Source organism: Bubalus kerabau, chromosome 1, assembly GCF_029407905.1.
Source record: "Bubalus kerabau isolate K-KA32 ecotype Philippines breed swamp buffalo chromosome 1, PCC_UOA_SB_1v2, whole genome shotgun sequence".
In the NCBI taxonomy this organism is placed as follows: domain Eukaryota; kingdom Metazoa; phylum Chordata; class Mammalia; order Artiodactyla; family Bovidae; genus Bubalus; species Bubalus kerabau.
The window spans coordinates 219,125,897-219,141,907 of NC_073624.1; the positions used below are offsets into that span (position 1 = coordinate 219,125,897).

Consider the following 16,011-nt stretch of genomic DNA (forward strand, 5'->3'; position numbering starts at 1 on the left):
GGGTTCGCACACATGGAGGGCTGTGACAAGAGGCCTGGGCCCATCCCATGTTTGCAGCCCGGCAGGCTGTTACGGTGGATGGGCACGAGAGCCAGGCTGGACACAGAACACAGAGCCCCGGGCATCCCTGGCTTCTACGCCAAGGGAAGTCTGGGCAGGAAGTTACACACATTGCCTGTGTCAGTAATGTACAGAAACCCAGCTCCAACAGAATGTGGTGGGAACCAATCCTGGCAGGCATTCAGAGGCAGGGAAGGGAACACCTTAGACCTGACAGATTACCACCTCATTTCATTACATAGTAGAGTACTAACCACTGCACGATCACAGCACGCCACCAGGAGTCTACCAACTCGCTTCACCCGTCAGAGGAAGGTATGTGGAGACAAAGGAGCAGCAGTGGGCACACTAAACGCACTCTCAGGAAGAAAGAAGGACTCACTGCCCTAACTCCAGGGGAGAATGGGGCGTGCATGACAGGGCAGGCAAGAAGAAAGCCCAGAAAAAGCTCAGGGCCCACAGCAGACCACCTGATGGCTCTGGGGCTCCTCAGAGCCGGCAGAGGAAGCAGGGAAGCAGAGAGGGTCAGCTTTCTGACACAGAAAAGGCTGAGAGGGATGTGGCTGTCGTTTTCTAACCTACTCCCATCCCGCCAGCTCCACCCGCCAAACACCCAAGTCCTGCCAGCTCTCTGCCCTGGGGCCCTGCTCCTCGCTGTGCTTCTCAGTCCCCTGCCTCCCGGGCCCAGCCTGCCCCCTCCAGGCCTCACCGCAAACCCTTCACACTGGGCATTTCTGACGATAAAGACGGACTCCCACCCTGGGACATGGAGGCGCTGCAGGCCCTGCCCCCCGGGCGCTCAGACGCCTCCCCACTGGTGCCCTCACTCCGGTACCTGTCACACTAACCCTCCCCTAGGGCCTGTGCAAGGGCAGCTCGCACTTCCAGGCACCCTCTCACCCAGCACCAACTCCACAGTCAACCTGACTCAACCCTCAGATCTCACTCAGCAACTCTCCTGACTGCCCCAAAGAGTCAGGGCCCTGATCATAAGCCTCCAGGGCCCACACACTCTAGGAGGCTCTCTGGTAAATGTCTGCCTGGAAGCACCAGGAGGGCAGGGACTATGGGCCGGGCACAGCACAGGGCAGGCAGACACCCAGGCAGCACTTGCGGAAGGGCCCTTCAGCTCCATGGAGGCACAAGAAGACGTGGGTTCATGACCACAGGTAGGCGTCCCAGCTCTGCAAGAGCCCAGATGTAGGGACACAGTTTCTTAGTAGAGGGCCTGCCCGGAGCCAAGGGACAGAAGAAGAAATGCCTGGGGTTTGGCAGACAATGGAAGGGGCAAGGACCAAGGAGCCTGATAATCTGAGAGGTGGGTCCACACTCTCCTGGGAATTCTGAAGTCCAGCCACTACCTCTGCACACCAAAGATGCCCTCAGGGAGCATGGCACCCCTCCACCCTGTCACATCTCTTCCTTTGGGAGCCCTGTACCTATCCCCAGTGTATTCTGAGAAACCACAGAACAAAATGCCCTGATGGCCTTACACGTAGAGCACACCTGCCATCTGTTCTATTGCTCCGGCTGAAACCCCTCCACCATCTTCCTCCTGCAGACAGACGGCTGTCTTCGTGCTGTTTGCAGAGAAACACCAGGCCCTCCCTGATCCTCATGGCACCCCAAAGCCTCCAGTCCAGCTCCTGGGCCAGCTGACTCAGAGAGCCTTGGTCAGACTGCCAGAGGCGGCTCCCCAGGGATGACGCAGTCACAGTGCCCTGTGCCAGGGCTGGGGGCAGCAAAGACACCCAGGACACCAGGGGAAAGTGACAGGGTTCTCCCGGGAAATGCCAACCAAGGCACGTATCCTTCCCCAGGCTTGCTGGCCTGTTCCCAGGACATCAACTGTGCCCAGGCCTTATTAACTGATGTGAGCACCACATGGCTGCCTGCTGTTCTGAGAAATCAGGTTTATGCAGCTTAGAGGGGTGAAGGAAGAGAGGGGGGGAGGGGAGAGAGAGGGAGAGGGACAGCCTGAGAGATGAGACAGGAAAAGAGAGGCAGAGAGCGCAAGTGCACACAAACAAAAGCCAAGAGGTGGAGAGAAAAGCAGCAACGGACAACCCTGATCCAGCCTGAGGCCTGGGGGAGGGGTGCACAAAGCCGGGAGGCACGGTGAGGAAGGGGCAGGCCCTCTGTCTCCAGCATGGTCCCCGTGGCTGCCCAGCCCTGCTCCCCTAATCCGAGTCAGCTGTGGGGAGAGTGTGGCCCCTGAGAGGCAACAGAGAAAACCCTGTCAGAGCTCTCTGCAGCAGCTGAACTAAGAAATCAGGCCCGGCTGGTTTTACCCTCTCCTTAATTAAGACACTTTCCAAGCTCACAAAGACCAAAGTAGGCTGGGCACCAAGTCTCCTTGCAGGCAGCAAGCCCCTGGGGCCCTTGATGGCAGCTAGTCTGAGCCCGGCCCAGAGACAAAGCTCCCAAACCAGAGGAGGCACCTTCAGGTTTCCAGAATCTTCAGGTTGAGCGTTATTCCAGCCCAGCTCCTCGGTCTCCTGGCTGCTGCGGTGGCTCCAGACACAAGCTGCTCCACCACCTGCTCCTGGTGGCCCCACCCAGCGCTTCACCACATGACCCTTCATTCCACGGAGGGCTGATCTTGGCTGTTCGGGCCTTCGGTCATACTGACCCCTATGCCTGCACACTTGGCCCTGACCACTGCCAGCATCCCCTCCTCCCTCCCACTCCATGCAGCTCTCAGGTGTGAGCTCAGCAGTCACCTCCCACAGGACTTCCGCCCTGACATCTCAGAAGTCCTGGGCTCCAAAGCATCGCTGCCCAGCTCCAGGCTGACACATTTGCTCAGGTCACTCCGCTATGAGGATGGAGGGACGGACGGAAGATACTGGGGGAGGAGGAGGTCAAATGACCAGAAGCACACACAAAGCAGAAGGCAGGGGTGGCCGGGCCCTGAGTACTCACCTTCTCGGTGACCAGGTCATAGAGCAGGGTGACCACACGCACGGCCAGCACCTCCATGCCCTTCTCCTGGACCAGACTCCTCAGCACCTGCAGCCCCCCCAGCTTCAGGAACTGCTGCTGGGCATAGGGGAAGTGTCGTAACAAGGAGCACAGGGCGAACAGGGCCTGCGGAGAAACAGACCCTGATGGGTGAGGCGCTACAGAAACCGGGCCCTGGGGCAGGCACCTGGAGGAGCCCCAAGTATCCCAGCCCAGCCCCCTTCTCTCTGGCTCCACCCGTTGCCCTCGGGATTAGCTGCACCCCAGGACCCAAGGCTGAGAGAGGAGAGACATCAGACACCTTCAACATCACCCAGTGGACAAACAGAGGCCCAGGGCAGGAGCTGGGGTTCTGAACCTGGGAGCTGAACCCAGGCCTCAGATACCTCACAGGCTGCCTGGGTGCTTCAGAGAGAGGCCCTCCCCTCCATGCCACCCAGGGATGACCACTCAGGCCCCCAAGGATTACAAGTACAGTCTGGAGAGGGACCCTCCTTGCCTTCTAGGTTTCACAGGTGTGCTGAGGTCTGAACAAGAAAAAAGGGCAGAAACACACCTTCTTCTTTGTAGTGAGAGGCTGCTCCGTGGCTAGAATGACCAGCAGTTTCTGCAGGGCTCCCCCCTCAATGGCCTCCACCTGGACCTTTGGGTTGCTGTGGGGAAGAACAAGAAAGCATGATTTTGCACCTACTCACCAACTTGGGGGCATGCCCAGCCCAGGTAAGGGGGCTGCTGCCACAGCGGCCATCCCTGGTGAACAACAAAGTGGGGTTCCCACTCTGGACAGGCCAGGACTTAGCTGGGCAAACAAAACAAAATGACGCGGGTCCACCTGGGTACAGTGGCCATGGCCCAGGTGACAGGGCCCAGGCCAGCGTCCACTCCACATCAGCCAACAGGCTGGCGTGATCTGGGGATGGAAGTCCCATTTTAAGATCCCACTGTGCTAAACGTGCTCCTTCAGGGTCCCTCCAATGGAAAGCCTTCCTCTACGCTCCTCGAGGCAGCCATACCTGCTCCCCCGCTGCCTCCAGGATCCCAGAAGCATCACGCTCTGGGGAAACACTAAAGGGGTGTGGAGTTGCAAGGCCTCTTCCGCCCCCTCCCCTCCCGGGTGGCGCACACAGACAGAGCGTGGGGAGGAAGGCGGGCAGAGAGAACAGGATCCAGGGAGCCTCTGGTCCTGGGGAGATCCCAACACAGGACCAACCCAGCTGCCCCCGCCGCTCTCTCCACTCTGTGCCCGTCCCTGCAGCACAGCGCAGGCTCTGCAGTGGCGCAGGCCCCAGCAACAAGGGGGAGGAAGCCAACACGTGGACAACCGTGACTGCATCAAGCAGCAAACGGGCAGCAACGCAACACTCCAAACCCAGGGCTGCCCCTGGGACTCCAGGCCCCATTCTGGGCTGGAGAAAAGAGTGATGATGAGCTTCAAACAAACATTTCAGGCAAAGCCCTCCAGGATGAAAGGATGGGCGCCTGAAGGGTGAGACCTCCCCTGGGGCAGGGTGCCAGACAGGGACATGCTGGGAATTATTTGCTTTCTAAGACCAAACTGGTGATGAATTATGGTTGAGAGCCAAGTGCAGGGGCCTGGGTAGTCAGGCCCTCGAGGAAGACTGAGATGCTTTCACCAGCAGCTTATAAGGTCTTGGGAAAGGTGGCAGGCAAGTGAAAGCCAGAGACCAGCAGCAAGGGGATGGGGTAGGGGCTGGCCCCGAGGTGAGACGCAAGCACACAGGCGGCCCCCACTCTCTTCCGGGCTCTGGCCACCAAAAAGTAGACTGGAAACCCAAAAAGCACCTGTTTCTCCAAACCCCCACCTCGGCAGGGGGCCCTCACAGCATGGGGAGAATGAGGCAGGATGCTCAAGATACAGACAAATCACAGAGACGATTCCTGGTCCAAAACCCAGAGAAAGGTGAGGCGGACAAGAAGAGAGAGCAGGCGGCTCAGAGGAGAGGCCCTGGCCGGACAGTACGGTCATGGGGCCCAGTGAGTGCCTGACAGCCCACCCTCTACTCCTGCCAGGCAGCAGCCTCAAAGCCTGGTGCAGACCGAGCGCACAGGGCCAGTTTTCCTGCTGTAAAATGGGAGAAGCCCGCACCCCTCTTCACTTCCTCTGCAGAAAGGACACGAGGGTGGGTGCCGGCCTCTTCCACTGCAACTTCACTCATGTCTGAAGAGCCGTCTGGAGAAGAGGGCTGGGGTCCCCAGGGAGGAAGGCTGACAGCTCCTCTCCAGGCAGGCAGGTGGGCGCTGATGCCGGGAGTCTGGCACTGAGCCTCTCCCCACCCCCTGCTCCCCCAACTTGAGACAGGCAGCTGCTTCATCAAAGGGTGAGCTAATTAGGGCTGTCTCTGCCATCATGTGTCTGAGGAACGCTCACCCGCAACAGGCAGGGTCTAGGAAAAGAAGTCAACCACGCTGAGAAAATTCATACAAACGTCAGATGCAGTCTCCCAAGGAAGAGGGGGCTAGGAGGCCCAACATCGCATCAGCCTCAGGGAACAGCACAGAGGAGCCCCGTCCCCAGTGGGCCCCCAGAGCGGCACAGACAAGCTCCTTCAAAGACGGCATGTGAAGCCTTGTTCTCGTCTACAGATCTGCTGAGAACAAGACCCAGAGAGGCAACACAGCTCAGGAGCAGAGGGGCCCCCAGGGAGGCCCAGCCTGAGCGGCCCTGGAGCGCCTCCCTGTCACCAGCCTGGGCAGTGCTGGGGGAGGGGAGAGACACGAAGAAGACTGGTTTCTGCCCACCCAGGTCTCAGCTGGTAGAAGGGGAGAGAAGACCCAAACCCCAGAGGGAACCAAAGCACAAACAGTAAAAAAAAACAGACTACCAGCGGCCAAGGGGAGGGCATGTAGTCTGTGGGCAAATCCCTAGGATCCTCCAGAGGAAGAATAAGCCAGTGGGAGTAAACAAAGAATGCCCAAAGCTAAGAAGAGACATGGCTTCCCAGTATTTCTGTCCACAGAAGCCTGATGTGGGGTAGAAAGGGCCGCACAGCACTGTGCCAGGGAAGATCTAGAGGAAGGCACAGGCCAGGCAGTTAGTTGCTCAGAGATGCCCCGCGTGCAGAACAGATCCTCGCGGACACTCAGCCTCTTTTCTGCTGCTCCACACTGACAAGCCAGGCTCCACACGTAGGAGAGACGCCACACCACCATATTCCACTTACAGGCTGCAGAGCGAATAAGTGAATGGCTACGTAACTTTAGGCCCTGCCAGGTGGCTCTGAACCTATGGTCTGTGGGGCTTCAGAGAAAGTCTGGTCTGGAAGAGCCAGCAAGGCTGCCCGAAAGAAGCGAGACTGCTGGAGACTGGGAGGTCAGGTGGGGAAGACGGTCTGTGGACCAGAAGACCAGCATGTGCTCAGGGAACAACATGAGCACGTCCAGAGAGGCTAGGAGACCATTCAGTGGAGGCTGCCCTGAAGAACCATCGAGAACGGGGCTGAGAGGTGCAGCTGACCCCTGACACAAAGGAAGGTCAGGCTTTGACCGAGCAGGGGAGACGCAGGACCCATAACCTGTCCAGTAGTGGAACTTGCTCCTGCTTCTCTTTCCTTAACACTTGCAAGGCAAATTGGGGAGTTGGAAACATGCCTTCAGGGCACACAGACACGAGAGAGGGCCCAGGAGGAGAGCCCGTGTCAGGACAGTGACCCGGGGTGGGAGAGGACCTGGAGGGACACTCTGAGGCAGGCCAGCCCAACCCTCGCAGGTCAGGCCAGTGCTGTGGTGCAGTGTGTGTCTGCCCAGCGTCCTTTCTCCTCACCAGGCTTTGACATCCTTTCTTCCCTTCCTCCTGTGACTGACTCTCCCACTCCCTGTGGTCCTGATGGGTAAGGGCCTGCGGCCCAGCACTGCTTCATCATGCTCCCCCTTCACCAGGCCCTCAGTGGGCTGCTGAGGATGGGCCATCAGAGCCCTTCAGTCTTTGATCCTGGAGTCAGGACACAGAAGTTTCTTCTCCACAAGGCAGACAGTGTGCTGCAAGCCAGGGGTACCTACAGCCAAGAGCAGCCAGGTTCGTGCCGACCCCTCTAAATGGAGGAAAGCCCATCCACAGTAGGAAAGAATAGAGCTCAAACACAGAAGTACACCAGTGAGAAAAAGGGAAAGCCTCGGGCCTCCTGCCACTTGACAGAATCACTTTCATGAGGTAATCAGTCTACTCTTTCCCACCTGCAGCACAGTCCTGAAGACCTGCATGAGTAGAGTAGGACCATTGGCCAAATGTGGGCCTGTGGCCGAGTGTGGCCTTGACAGCCCTGGGCCTACACCTTGATCAGCTTGAATGAGAGAACCCACATAACTCTAGGCCCTACCCCAGGGCTCAGGGCTTCAGTGGTTCCATGGACATGCCAGAGACTCCATACAAAACCCTCCTGAGAACAGCCTTCTAGTGCTGTCCAGTCAAGGGGCTGAGGAAACACAGCCAGAGGGTGGAAAAGACCAATCTCGTATTTCTAGATGTCACTCAGTCCATCCATCAGGGACAGTGGAGAAGGGCTTCTCTTGAGCAGTCAGCCCTGGAAGGGCTGACACCAACCTGCTCTCAGAGAACCTCTCTCCCGAGACCTCAGCCTTGGGCTCTGAATGCTCTCTGCTATGTTTTGGGGGAAGAAGTGCTCCACACAGAGCAGAGTGAGGTCTATAGGATGTGCAAGGGGCAGGGCCCGGAGAATACTCAGCGAGAATCCTGTCAACAATGCCTGATAGCCTTGGGTGAGTCCCTTTGCTTCAGAGTCTTCACCTGGGAGGCAGAGCTAAAACTACCTTGAGTTAAAGACAAAAGCCAGTGAGCACCAAAATGCTAGCCAATACACTGTGACTGGGAGATTACAATCAGAGTGCATTTGCTGTACACGTTTTGCGGCCAGACCATATCCTCGAGAACACAGCTTCTCCTCAGCCCAGAGGCCCAGGCACACGTATGCTGGTCTCAGCTCCTCCCAGTCCACAGACTCAGGATCAGAGCCGCAGCCACAGAGCCTGGGGGCGGGCGTGGGGGTGAGGGTGTCTTGCCGGCCAGACGATGGGTGTTCTGACAACTGAGGCTTTGAATGAGTAAAAGGGCAGGGGCCTGGCATGTCTCTCAGCGACATCAGTGGCGCTGGTGTGCTCAAAGTCAACAGAAGGATATTAAGGACGTAGCTCGTCTCCCATGAGATAAATGAGAATAAACCTTGTTCAGGGCTAAGCCGGCTGGGCTGAATAAACACCATTAGCACTTGGATTACTGGGATGCTCACAATCAGCAGGCGAGTCAGCTGTCTGAGTGCAGAGGGACAGTAGCAGCTGCTCTTCGGTAAATCTTGGCGTTGGGGGGAGGGGGCACTGCAGAAACAGAAAAAGACTGCATTTGCAGAAACCAAACAATTTGGGTTGGGGTGACTGATGTGGGAACCTGCCAAGGGTCAGAGGTCATGTTTTAGCTAACCAGGCTGAGCAGGTGTCGGGGGGTGTTGAGGGGTGGTGGAGCTGATCTCAGGGTGGGCAGCCAGGCCTGGCCACGGGGGCTCAGGACAACGCTGCCCACTTTAGAGGCAGGCAGCGCCTCCTCCCTCCGGGGCACTCAGGACCCAGCTACATAATGTTCAAGGGAACATGGCACCCTTGTTCCAAAACTGAGGGCTTTCAAGATGGTGAGGGCAGAGCAGTAAGTCAAGCACAGGCCCTCTACCTTGTGGGGTCCTCTGCGATGCACAGGGGCTGTGGAGCAGGCACTGCTGGCAGTGGGGGCGTGTGCCCAGAAACAGGAAATGCACAGAATCTGCTCACCCAGCATGCTCATGGGTGAATCAGAACAGTAAGGGCTAAAAAGGGAGTCTGAATCAGTGGAAAAGGAGAAAAACAGAAAGGGAGAGAACAGGAAATATGGACTGGGTTGATGGCTTCAGTGGGGGCTGAGGAGATTCTAAGGTGAGACCCCTGGCGTAGAGCCTGTGTGGTCCAGAGTCCCAGCCCAAACCGAGATGTCAGGCCTGTTCACAGCATGCTGGGGACACAGAGGGTATGTGCTTTCTCATGAGTCCCTGCAATATTTCTAGGTAGGACAATCATTACTCCTTCTGTCTTAATAACAGAAGACAAAGCTGCCACTGTTCTGAAATGCTCTCTGAGAAGATGCTGTGCAGTGGGGAAAGGGGGAAACCTCAGGCTCAATCGTTTGTGATCCTGCCTGATGACGCTGTGTAGCTCAGAGAGAGAAAGGTCCCTTCTCTGACAGCCTCAGACAGTGAGTGGCCCTGGGTCACCTGTGAACACAAGAACTTGCAGGATGTGTACTCCCGAAACAGGCTCATTAAAGATCTATACTAGCCTACCATCTAGGGATTAATGTGGTTAAGCAATCAATTAATCAATCAAGACATGGACAGTTACCAACTTAGGGAAAAAAAAAAAAAACCACATACAACTTCCACATGAAAATGAAGCTGCCAGGAGAAATAAAGACACTGAAGCCTGTAATGAGCTTCAAACCATGTAACTGGGGTGGGAACCATGCTGGGCCTCTTAGAAGTTCCATCTGGACATTGACGAAAAGAAGGGAGTGTCACAGGACCCATTCAAATACAGTCCCCAAACAGCTGCCAGTCACAGAAGCCAGTGTAGGATGCCCGCAGTTCACCACAATGATACAGCTCACAAAAGCATCTCCAGAACACCTTTCCAGACACACACACAGAATGACAACCTGCCCACCCTGGGAGAGACAAATGGGGCTCAGAGGAAGGGGCGCTGAAGTATCTTCTTGACATCTTGGAGCTCACAGTCCCCTGGGGCATTCCCTGCCCCACCCTTAAATCATTGCAGCACCACCCTTATGGCAGAAAGTGAAGAGGAACTAAAAAGCCTCTTGATGAAGGTGAAAGAGGAGAGTGAAAAAGTTGGCTTAAAACTCAGCATTCAGAAAACGAAGATCATGGCATCTGGTCCCACCACTTCATGGGAAATAGATGGGGAAACAGTGGAAACAGTGTCAGACTTTATTTTTGGGGGCTCCAAAATCACTGCAGATGGTGACTACAGCCATGAAATTAAAAGACGCTTACTCCTTGGAAGAAAAGTTATGACCAACCTAGATAGCATATTGAAAAGCAGAGACATTACTTTCCCAACAAAGGTCCATCTAGTCAAGGCCATGGTTTTTCCAGTGGATGTGAGAGCCGGACTGTGAAGAAAGCTGAGCACCAAAGAATTGATGCTTTTGAACGGTGGTGTTGGAGAAGACTCTTGAGAGTCCCTTGGACTGCAGGGAGATCCAACCAGTCCATTCTGAAGAAGATCAGCCCTGGGATTTCTTTGGAAGGAATGATGCTAAAGCTGAAACTCCAGTACTTTGGTCACCTCATGTGAAGAGTTGACTCATTGGAAAAGACTCTGATGCTGGGAGGGATTGGGGGCAGGAGGAGAAGGTGACGACAGAGGATGAGATGGCTGGATGGCATCACTGACTTGATGATCGTGAGTCTGAGTGAACTCCGGGAGCTGGTGATGGACATGGAGGCCTGGCGTGCTGCAATTCATGGGGTCGCAAAGAGTCAGACACAACTGAGTGACTGAACTGAACTGAACTGATGTGGGAGCTAAGTTGCTCAGTTGTGTCTGACTCTTTGAGACCCCATGGACTGTAGCCCACTAGGCTCCTCTGTCCATGGGATTCCCCAGGCAAGAATATGGGAGTGGCTTGCCATGCCCTCCTCCAGGGGATCTTCCCCACCCAGCACCTCCTGCACTGGCTGCTGGGTTGATTTTTTTTTACCACTAGTGCCACCTGGGAAGTCCAAATCATTTCAGACTGGGCACTAAAAAACTACTATAGAGGGATTTCTCTGGTAGTCCAGTGGCTAAGAGTCCATGATCCCAGTGCAGAGGGCCTGGGTTCAATCCCTGGTCAGGAAGCTAGATTCCACAGACCGCATCTAAAGAGCCCACCTGCCTCGGCTAAAACCTAGTGCAGCCAAATAAATAAAAATTTTACAATACCATCGAAAATTATGCAGAAAAATAACAGAAAAGGGGCAAAATGAAAAAAGACTTCCATCAAGAGTCACAAATTGATACCATTTTACCACATTTTCTATATATATATTTATACATTTTTCCTGCGATCTGAAGCTCCTTTACCCCAAATGTAACAAGTGTGTATTTCCTAAGAACATAACCACAGTAATCAAAATGAGGAAATTAACATGATGCATGATCTACAGATATTCAGATTTTGCCCACTGTCTCCAAAATATCCTTTATTAGGAAAATAATTTTAGTTCAAGGTCCAACCCAGGCCTTACATTATGAATTGAGAAACATGTCTCCACATCTCCTTTAACTATGAGACAGTCTTCCTTGGTCTGTCTTTGTCTTCTGGTGACAGTTTGGAAGTACACAGGCCAGTTGTAAAATGTCCCTCAGCCTGAAGCTGATATGTTTTCCTGGTTAGACTGATGCAGTGCATGTTGGCAGGAGTGACACAAAAGCAACGTCTTATCTTTCTCAGTGCCTCATATGAGGCAGCACGTGACGTCATTCAGGCTCAAGAGTGGCTGGGTTCACTTTGATTACTTCATCATGGTGCTACCTGCCAGATTTCTCCACTACAAAGATACTACTTGTCCCTTCGAAATTGACATGTATTTTGCGGGGAGATTCTTTGAGATATGAAGACAACCTGTTCCTCATCAAACCTTCATCCATTAGTTCTGGAATTCACTAATAATTTTTATTTAAAATAATTAATCCTCTGCCCCAAGGCCATCTGTTCCTAAAATCTGAGGCCATATCCAAGTTTTTGGTAGTAGTATCACAAAACTGACTCACATTGGGCCTACCTAGGTTGAATCCCTGAAGGCTGTTCCTATCACCCTCTGATGAGGCAAGGGTTCCCCAACATGGCCCTGAATACAAGCAGAGCAGGTAAAAAGCCAGTTATAAATGGTATGGGTGGACTGACACCATATATTTGTTCCTGCATGGTAAGATTAAAAAAAACACAAAACAATGAATGTGGGTTATTTATAAAATTAAAAATTTAGTAACAGCAAAATTTAAAATGTCACTTTGCTACGTGTTTGGACAAACACTTCTGAAATGCAGGTTCCCTTTTTGTCTACAACATTGAGTCTTAACTTCTAGGCTGGTAAATTTTTCTAAGAAAGACATCAGAGTTAGGAGGCAGCATGGGAATCTTCTGGGGTGCTGATAAAGTTCCATTTCTTGACTCAGGTGGTAGTTACATGGGTATATTCACTTTTAAAAAGTCATAAAGTGGTACACATAAGATGAATGTACTATTTTAGAAGGAAGAGAAGGAGGAAGGAAGGGATATGAAGCTTTAAATCAGTCTATTTTCATGGAACCCACACTAACTCCAAGAGATCATCTCTCTTTAGAAATGCTCATAAATGAGGGCTCAAAACTTGCCCTGTTATTCTGAAAAGCAAAACAGTTACCATGTCTGCTAACTCCTCTCTCAGTGATGCTTAAACATCCATATGTGCACAGTCTCATGATGATGTCCATGGGCTTTCATTTGATTTTTCAGACCTTAATTAATTTTAAGAAGCCAGTGGCTCTTCTCCCTCCTTCCTCAAGTTCTTCTTAACCATGTTTGCGTTACTCTTTCTGACAGGAGGGCCATTCTCCTTAAGAGAGAAGTGAAGAGGTAAAACAGAAGGACGGCAACGAGCCCTCTGCCACCTGTGACACCGAGTCGCCTAGCTGGGCAGGCAGCCCAGCGTCCTCCCTGATTCCTCACTCCGAACACCAACGGCTCAGGCAGGTCCTGTGCTCTCAGCACCCAGTCCTGACAGTGCTCCCAGAGATCTACACCTTTCGTTCTGTTTGTTCTTGGTTACAGGCCCCTTTATCATCTCTCAGACAAAGCGCAACACTAACAACTCCCCAAGTGGCCTTATTGGTCTGAATAGGTGTCTCCTCTCTGTTCCTTGCAGTAATCACTTGTGACTGCGCTAAGCACATTTCATTGTTCAGACTATGAGTCATCCTTCCCTTCAAAGCCCTTGCCCAAATGTATCTGCTTTTCCCTGGACCTTCTAAAATCTGTTTTCCCTCAAACTCAGAGTTCTGTATTTCCCTTGGTTTCTCTGAACATGGCCACTTTCTACCAAAGTTTCCAACACCTTCACTTCACCAAACAAATCATTCGTGACGCTCAGAATACCATTTCAGTGAAGCCCTTTTCCTTAACAGTATCAGAAAAGTGAGTTAAGAATTAAAGCAATTCAAAAATTGATGAGATTCTTGTTTTTTGCAGAAGGAGGTATTTCCAAGGGTCCAGATATATAAAGACCCATAGCACCACACCAACTTGCTTCTGAGCCAAGTTTTATTATCTCAATGCAAAAACCCTCTCCCACTCTAAGGGTAAATAACTGACATCCCAGCATGTTTTTTGGTGATCTAAGAGCCAGTGATCTGGACTTTAGTCTTATCAAAAAGCTCAAACTCAAAAAGCAAATACTGAGTAAAAGCTGCTCTGGAGTCAGAGAGACCCAAGTTCAAGTTCTAGTTCCAGCACGTCAAGCTGTGTGGTTGCAACATGTTACTAAACCTCTTCAGACCTCAGTTTCTTCATCTATAAAATAGGAATTAGTAATATTTATCTCATGAGATTGCCGTGGGTATGAAGTATGATAATATATAAAGAGATCAGCACACTTCCTGGCAAATACCAAGCATTCACATAACAGTTTTAATCATGATATATTGTACTTTAATGAAAATTACTGTTCTTACCTTTCTGCTAAGAAAGGCAGAGTGCCTGGGTTTTCAGGCTTCTCAGAAGTGGGAGGGGCTACCTGTGGTACAGGACAAAGAAGAAGGTAATACCTCTCACTGAGGAGCCTTGGATTCTCATTCCCAGCTCCTCTGGCTAGACAGACAAGGCCAGTACAGGAAGAATTCATGGGGGAGAAGTGTAATTAACAAACTAGAGGGAGAGACAGGGAGGAAGGATCAAAGAAGCTAATTAGAACCGGCTAAAGGGAGGCCCTGCTTATTTAACTTATATGCAGAGTACATCATGAGAAACGCTGGACTGGAAGAAGCACAAGCTGGAATCAAGACTGCCAGGAGAAATATCAATGACCTCAGATATGCAGATGACACCACCCTTATGGCAGAAAGTGAAGAAGAACTAAAGAGCCTCTTGATGAAAGTGCAAGAGGAGAGTGAAAAAGTTGGCTTAAAACTCAACATTCAGAAAACGAAGATCATGGCATCCAGTCCCATCACTTCATGGCAAATAGATGGGGAAACAGTGGCTGACTTTATTTTTCTGGACTCCAAAATCACTGCAGATGGTGATTGCAGCCATGAAATTAAAAGATTCTTACTCCTTGGAAGGAAAGTTATGACCAACCTAGACAGCATATTCAAAAGCAGAGACATTACTTTGTCAACAAAGGTCTGTCTAGTCAAGGCTATGGTTTTTCCAATAGTCATGTATGGATGTGAGAGTTGGACTATAAAAAAAGCTGAGTGCCGAAGAACTGATGCTTTTGAACTGTGGTATTGGAGAAGACTCTTGAGAGTCCCTTAGACTGCACAGAGATCCAACCAGTCCATCTTGAAGGAAATCAGTCCTGGCTATTCATTGGAAGGACTGATGTTGAAGCTGAAACTCCAATACTTTGGCCACCTGATGCAAAGAGCTGACTCATTTGAAAAGACCCTGATGCTGGGAAAGATCGAGGGCAGGAGGATAAGGTGACGACAGAGGATGAGATGGCTGGATGGCATCACCGACTCAATGGACATGAGTTTGGGTAAACTACGGGAGTTGGTGATGGACAGGGAGGCCTGGTGTGCTATGGTTCATGGGATCGCAAAGAGTTGGACACAACTGAGCAACTGAACTGAACTGAAAGGGAGGCCACAGAGTGGGGAACATGGAAGAGAGAGAGCTAAAGGGAAATTATCTGTGGCCCTATAAATATTCAACAAATGTCTCCCATAATTGTCTCAGTCTGAGGGAAGTGGGATCAACAAAGTTAAACAGAAGGAAATTTAGGCTTAATCATATGGGAAGTTTTCACAGTGAGATTTATCAAGTCTATTAGAGAACCCAGAGTGGGTGTGAGATGGGTCTATACCAGCTCCCCTAAGTGCTAAAGGCTGACAAGAGCAGACAAGTTGGTCTGGCATGGTATGAGCACCCCAGGAAGACCACTGGCCATCCTTGTTCCAAGGTGCAGGCAATACACCTTCTCAACAGGTCTTTAGTGGCTCAGGAGGAATTTTCTTACTTAAATTCTGCTCTCAAGAGTTGTGAGACATGTGCTGGGAAATCACTCACCTTTCCTCCCAACCACCTCATCTCCTCGATCAGAGCCAATGGAATTAAGTAAAGCCTATCTTGCTTTTGCCACACAACTGCAGAAATGTTTATGAATGAGCCATCTCTCAATAGTAAAAGGAAAGGCAATGATCGTGGGATGGTCTATAGCAGAAAATGACAACATTGAAATGCTTCATTTCCAGGATTTGGAAGTCGTATAGACTACAAATCTCTCTGCTGTGCAACATACATAACAAGTCCCCAAAATATCCTTTGTTTGCTGAGGTTCTGCTTAGATATTTAAGGTTTCTGACAGTTTAAATATGGTGAACAATATGGTGAACCACCCAAATATCTTGCATTATTGGTATTTGGAAAGATCTTTGTGAACAATTAGTTCCAGCTCTAAGAGGCAAGAACAGCCTCAAGAGAGGCAAGGCTCCTCATGGTTTTCCATGGGGGTGGATCAACATGGCCTCCTTGGCCAGCTCTATTTCATATGGCCAATCTCATGGCTTGAGTGACTGTGGGATCATGTACCCCAGCCACTTCTGTCCACTTTCTCCTCTGTAACAGAGGAAAAAACTGGATGGAGTGGGTCTGCAGACTCCCTGGCCAGGCTCAGGGCTCACCAGGTCTCCTCCAGGTTAAGAAAGACACAGAGCTTCCCTGATGCA

At 51.7% G+C, this 16,011-nt stretch overlaps 1 protein-coding gene across 5 annotated transcripts in view; it reads right to left on the reverse strand.

Annotated features, from left to right (window-relative positions):
• Nucleotides 1–16,011, reverse strand: part of SIL1 (SIL1 nucleotide exchange factor) — a 246,140-nt gene that overhangs the window by 1,256 nt on the left and 228,873 nt on the right. For all 5 annotated transcript variants that reach the window (XM_055554958.1, XM_055554943.1, XM_055554951.1 and 2 more), the window contains exons 8-9: nucleotides 3,581–3,677; nucleotides 2,986–3,150 (exon numbers count right to left, since the gene is read on the reverse strand). In XM_055554958.1, coding sequence (XP_055410933.1) covers nucleotides 2,986–3,150; nucleotides 3,581–3,677 — 262 coding nt within the window. The remainder of the gene's footprint in view (nucleotides 1–2,985; nucleotides 3,151–3,580; nucleotides 3,678–16,011) is intronic.